The sequence below is a fragment of the Amphiprion ocellaris genome, chromosome 1 (genome assembly GCF_022539595.1).
Source record: "Amphiprion ocellaris isolate individual 3 ecotype Okinawa chromosome 1, ASM2253959v1, whole genome shotgun sequence".
Taxonomy (NCBI): Eukaryota; Metazoa; Chordata; class Actinopteri; family Pomacentridae; genus Amphiprion; species Amphiprion ocellaris.
Window position 1 is genome coordinate 43,664,060 of NC_072766.1, and position 6,326 is coordinate 43,670,385.

General features: G+C 47.5%; 1 protein-coding gene across 1 annotated transcript in view; it reads left to right on the plus strand.

Moving 5' to 3' along the window:
* zdhhc1 (zinc finger DHHC-type containing 1) overlaps window positions 1-4,644 on the plus strand; it is a 12,555-nt gene extending 7,911 nt beyond the window's left edge. The window contains 4 exon segments of the mRNA XM_023269371.3: window positions 766-874; window positions 1,059-1,113; window positions 2,410-2,516; window positions 2,518-4,644. Coding sequence (XP_023125139.1) covers window positions 766-874; window positions 1,059-1,113; window positions 2,410-2,516; window positions 2,518-2,862 — 616 coding nt within the window. The 3' untranslated portion in view covers window positions 2,863-4,644.
* The last annotated feature ends 1,682 nt before the right edge of the window (window positions 4,645-6,326 follow it).

A 6,326-nucleotide genomic window follows, 5' to 3' on the forward strand; every position in this document is an offset into this window, starting at 1 on the left:
AGTCTCACCTGTCAGGTGTCAGATTTACTAATCTCACCTGTCAGGTAGCAGCTGTTTGATCAGTTTAGTGCATCAATATTGACTTATTGACACTTTTGTGTGTCATTATATGTACTGGTCAGAAAAACTAAACATCTCAGAGTCTTTATTGTTGGTGAGCTGCAGATGTGAACACAGCAGCCAGAAAACTCCAGAACACACAGCCGGGTTCATGTTCAGGTAAACTACAGAACACACACCTGGGGTCATCCATCCATCCATCCATTATCTATACACCGCTTAATCCTCACTAGGGTCGCGGGGGGGGGGCTGGAGTCTATCCCAGCTGACTCGGGCGAAGGCAGGGGACACCCTAGACAGGTCGCCAGTCTGTCGCAGGGCCACATACAAAGACGAACAAGCACTCTCACATTCACACCTACGGGCAATTTAGAATAATCAATTAACCTCAGCATATTTTTGGACTGTGGGAGGAAGCCGGAGTACCCGGAGAAAACCCACGCATGCACAGGGAGAACATGCAAACTCCATGCAGAAAGATCCCGGGAAAGCCGGGACGCGAACCAGGGACCTTCTTGCTGCAAGGACCTGGGTTCATGTTCAGGTAAAATACAGAACACACACCTGAGTTCAGGGTCAGTGTTTGGTGACCTCTGGTGTTCACAGGTGGGACTGCTCTCAGTGTGTTTGAATTTGAAGAATCCACCTGTCCTCAGTCAACCAATCAGACGGCTTAACTCTGGAGTGTTTACCTGTGTGTGTCAGGTTCCTGGCTAACGGCAGAGTGATCAGTGTGTCCAGTCCTGTCATGGAGGAAGAAGCTCCGCCCACCCACTCTACAGAGAGGAAAGCAGCAACACACAGACATACACAGGTAACACACACACACACACACACACACACACAGGAAACACACACACACAGACACACAGGTAACACACACTCTTTGGGATCAATATAGACTGCTTAAATAAAGTTATTTACAGCGTTTATATAAAGTTATTTACAGTCTTTAAATAAAGTTGTGACTGATTCAACTCTGCTCTGTTCCACCGCAGAAGAAGAAGAAGAAGAAGAAAGTTCCTAGAGTCCCAGCAGAAGCCCCGCCCCCAGGTAACTCACCTGTCTGTCTGCTGGCATAGCAATGCTGCTTCATCAGGTTATTGATCCTGTTAATGATCGACTCTCTCAGTATAAACTGTAGCGTTTTCTGCTCTGAGCACATCTGGTACTGGAGGTCCTACAGGAGCTTTCCCAGATGTTCACATCAGGGTCCAATCCAGTAGTTCTGCTGGAACCAGTCCAAACCAGTAGTTCTGCTGGAACCAGTCTAAACGAATAGTTCTGCTGGAACCAGTCCAAACCAGTAGTTCTACTGGAACCAGTCCAAACCAGTAGTTCTGCTGGAACCACTCCAAACACTTTATTTCTGCTGGAACCAGTCCAAAGCAGTAGTTCTGCTGGAACCAGTCTAAACGAGTAGTTCTGCTGGAACCAGTCCAAAGCAGTAGTTCTGCTGGAACCAGTCCAAAGCAGTAGTTCTGCTGGAACCAGTCCAAACCAGTAGTTCTGCTGGAACCAGTCTAAACGAGTAGTTCTGCTGGAACCAGTCCAAAGCAGTAGTTCTGCTGGAACCAGTCCAAAGCAGTAGTTCTGCTGGAACCAGTCCAAACCAGTAGTTCTGCTGGAACCAGTCCAAACCAGTAGTTCTGCTGGAACCAGTCCAAACACTTTATTTCTGCTGGAACCAGTCCAAACCAGTAGTTCTGCTGGAACCAGTCCAAACACTTTATTTCTGCTGGAACCAGTCCAAACCAGTAGTTCTGCTGGAACCAGTCCAAACCAGTAGTTCAACTGGAACCAGTCCAAACCAGTAGTTCACCTGGCCTGGGAATTTCATCTGCGTTGATGTGTGACCAGAGTTCCCACATATCCTGGAGAACCTGGAGCTTCCAGACCAGGGTTCCCACAAATTCTGGAGAACCTGGAGCTTCCAGACCAGGGTTCCAGACCTGACACGGTAGAATGTTCTGAAAAGCCGTCAGCTGACAGATGTTGAGCTGAAACACTGGGTCGGAGCTGCTGTAGACAAAATGAGAGCAGAACGTTCGCTCTGTGAAACCTCAGTGTTGGTATTAAACAGATGTTCTCCATCTGGACCAGGTTCTGATCCAAACCAGGTCTCAGACTACAGTTCATGTTAAAGCAGAGAGCATTGTGGGAGTTTAGCAGCAACGGGCACCATGACAAAGACTTGTGAGGAGGTTCATGAGCTCCAAGTAGAGCTGCTATTATCTGCCGTAATGGAGCTCAGACCAACATCTCCTCCTGTTATTGATTATGTGATTATTGATTGGTAATGCTGCTGATTATTGGTTCAGATCAGTAACTTCCTGTTGTCCTCAGCAGAACCCGTGTCCTCGGTGTCTCTGGGTCAGCGCCTTCCTTTCCCAGCATTTCCTCTGAAGTCCTCCCTCCTGCCGCTGGCCCCCTCCGGCCCCGTCCAGGCCGCCGCCCCCCCCCGCCGAGTACCACTCGGACTCGGCCGAGTCTCTGGAGGAGATCCCGGTGGCGCTGGCCAAGCTGGGCTCCTCGGCGGGCGGAGACGCCTCCACGTCCTCGCAGCGGGCCCCGCCCTTCCCCCTGCCCTCCCCCCTGCCCAGAACTAAGAGGAAGGCCTCCCGCCCACACAGGGGCGCCGCCGAGCTCCGGTTCGAGATGGCGTCCACGCAGCCGCCCTCCGTGTTCGTCAGCCGGGCCAGCGGGGAGGCAGCCGAGCCCCGGGACGAGGGCCTGAGCCTGGGCAGGAGGGCAGGGGGAAGGCCCCCGGGAGCAGCTGCTGCCTCCTGGATGGAACGCTAACCTGTCCTCACCTGTTCTCACCTGATCTCACCTGGTCTCACCTGTCCACTCTGAGGACTCTCAGGTGGAACCGAAGATGGAACCGAAGGTGACTCCTGGATGGAGCACTAACCTGATCTCACCTGTCCTCACCTGATCTCACCTGTTCCCACCTGTTTTCACCTGTTTTCTATGTGAACTTCTGGACCTGAAGCGTCTCGGCCGTAAACCTGACGTGTGTTTATGGATGTTTGTGTGCCTGTTGCCGTGGAGACGCCACCTGTTGTTTTACTGTTTCCCCGTTAACAGCGCCTCTGCTGCGTCTCCATGGTAACTGCAGCTGAGGCCGTGATGTCATCAGGTAACACCAACTTCCGGCATGCACCTCACGTCTCTGTTTCCATCACCTGGAATATTCAAACCAGCAAATACATGGAAACAGAATATTTCCTTTTATGTGCACCAATCACAGAGCTTCATACTGTTGTTGTTAGCGTAGCGCCCCCCCACTGCCACACTGCAAACTGCAGCTCAGGACCCAATCACGTTAAAGGAGCAGTTCAACATTTAGCTTCTAACTGCTAGCTGCTGCTACTCATTAAGCTAAGCTAACTGCTAGCTGCTTCCACTCATTAAGCTAAGCCAACTGCTAGCTGCTTCCACTCATTAAATTAAGCTAAGCTAACTGCTAGCTGCTTCCACTCATTATGCTAAGCTAAGCTAACTGCTAGCTGCGTCCACTCATTAAACTAAGCTAAGCTAACTGCTAGCTGCTTCCACTCATTATGCTAAGCTAAGCTAACTGCTAGCTACTTCCACTCTTTATGCTAAGCTAAGCTAACTGTTAGCTGAGGAGCGTTCAGGTCAAACCAAACATCTACCGCTTCTTCTGTTCATCTGACAGCAGTTTAACCCCTGAACCCTGAAACACACCGCTGGGTCTGAAAGACTCAATCTCTAAAAAACTCCAGAATAACAAACCAGAGAGAATCATCAGTGAGTGATGTTGTTTCATTAAAATCACTTTATTCTACTGGTCTTATTCAAAAAAATAAAGAAAATTAAAATGTTGCGTTGAATAAAATAAATGCAGCAGAAACAGAGAACAGAGGAGCTAGTTGTTGGAGATCCATCCAGCATGGTGGAACATCTACAGATGATGAGTAGAGGAGAGAGGAAACATGGAGATAGAAAAACATCTAATGAATGAAGAGATGGTAGGAGAAACCAGCTGGAGGTTCTGGAAGACATTTCTAGAAAGCTGGTTTTTCCTGAAGCTCCTACCATCACCTGGACCTGGATGACTGAGAACCTCCATAGAAGTCTGAGGAGACAACATTAGTTCAGAGTTTAACATCTGAGGAGACCTGGTGGTTCCTGGTTTTTATGGTTTGTAAAACAAATAATCAAACAAAATGTTCCTTTCTCTGGTTTCCACCACTAACGGTGTCAGAAGACGTCTCTGAGTTATCTCCTTCTTCATGATGTTCTGGTTCCACAGAGCTGCAGGACTTTAGATTAAAGATGAACCATGGTGAGTCAAAACAGAAACCAGATGGGGTTCGGAGGGTTAAAGTGTCATCTGCTCAGTTTTCAGTTTACTACAGTAAAAATGTCATCATAGTTACAACTGGAAGTGTGTTGATGGTATCTGATGACATACAGAAGCACCTGGAGATGGTTCTCTGAATGTGAAACTGTTCCTTTAAGACCGTTCATGATGTGAGCGGCTGGACGAGTTCAGGATGTTTGTTTCTACTTTCAGCTGATCCAAACTGTTCAACAATAAAACATGAAAACTGACGGCTTTGTCTGTTTGGTTCTGATCGGTTAGAATCAGAAGCTTTACTGTCGTTATCCTGCAGTAGAGGAGGTAGAGGACTCAGTAGAGCAGTGATCAATAATCACATCTATCAGCAGTGATCAATAATCACACCTATCAGCAGTGATCAATAATCACACCTATCAGCAGTGATCAATAATCACACCTATCAGCAGTGATCAATAATCACACCTATCAGCAGTGATCAGGAACAGTTCAGGCTTTTATTCTGACAGGCTGGAAATACGTGTGTGTGTGTGCGTGCGTGCGTGCGTGCGTGTGTGTGGGTATATTGTTGCATCATCCCACCACGTGAGGAGGGTTTTGCCATGACAACGAGCCATGACAACATCATAACAACGTCAATCAAGAAGGAGCGGCAATGAGAAGTATGTGACACACACACACATACACACACACACACACACACAGACACACACACACACACACACACACACAGACACACATTGACACACCCATACAGAGAGACACACACAGACACATACACACACACATTTATGGTTGGGTGTGTTCCTGTGGTGACACCAAAACACACATGGATGTTTGTGTGGGCCACTTGGTTCTGGTTCTGGTTCTGGTTCTAGTTCTGGTTCTGGTTCTAGTTTTGTTTCGGGTTCTGGTTCTAGTTCTAGTTTTGGTTCTGGTTCTAGTTTTGTTTCTGGTTCTAGTTCTGGTTCTGGTTCTCATTCTAGTTTTGGTTCTGGTTCTGGTCCAGGGAGCAGCTGATATTGGATCTCATCTTGTTCCGTTTCCAGCTGTTGAACTGAAACTTTAAATCTGCAGCAGAACCTGATTAAAAACAGTAAAACCTGGACCTGGTTTAGCCCTAATTCTGGACCTGGACCTGGTCTAGCCCTCAACCTGGACCTGGTCTAGCCCTTCACCTGTACCTGGTCTAATCCTAACCCTGGACCTGGTTTAGCCCTAAACCTGGACCTGGTCTAGCCCTAAACCTGGTCCTGGTCTAGCCCTTAACCTGGACCTGGTCTAGCCCTAAACCTGGACTTGGTCTAGCCCTAAACCTGGACTTGGTCTAGCCCTAAACCTGGACCTGGTCTAACCCTAAACCTGGACCTGGTCTAACCTTAAACCTGGACTTGGTCTAACCCTAAACCTGGACCTGGTCTAGTCTTAAACCTGGACCTGGTCTAACCCTAAACCTGGACCTGGTCTAACCTTAAACCTGGACCCGGTCTAATCCTAAACCTGGACCTGGTCTAAAAGTCCATCAGACTGAAAGCTTCTGATTCTTTCCTCTTACAGTAAACTAATACAAATATCAAACAGCTGATCGATTAATCAATAATAAAATCAATCTACCTGGTTCAGCAGATGGAGAAACCAATCAGCTGTTCACAGCTGATCGGTCACCGATGATCAATCACAGCCGATCAATCACCGATAATAAGTTAAGAAGAAATACTACAGAGACTGAAGGAATCAACATGAATGAAGATGATTAATGTTGATGACAGCTGATCGATCAATCAATCAATCAATCAATCAATCAATCAATCAATCAATCAATCAATCAATCAATCAATCAATCAATCAATCAATCATCTATCCTGATAGTCATTAATCAGCTTCACTAATCAATCAATAATAATCTGGAGGACAGACAGCTGTGGTCACATGACTC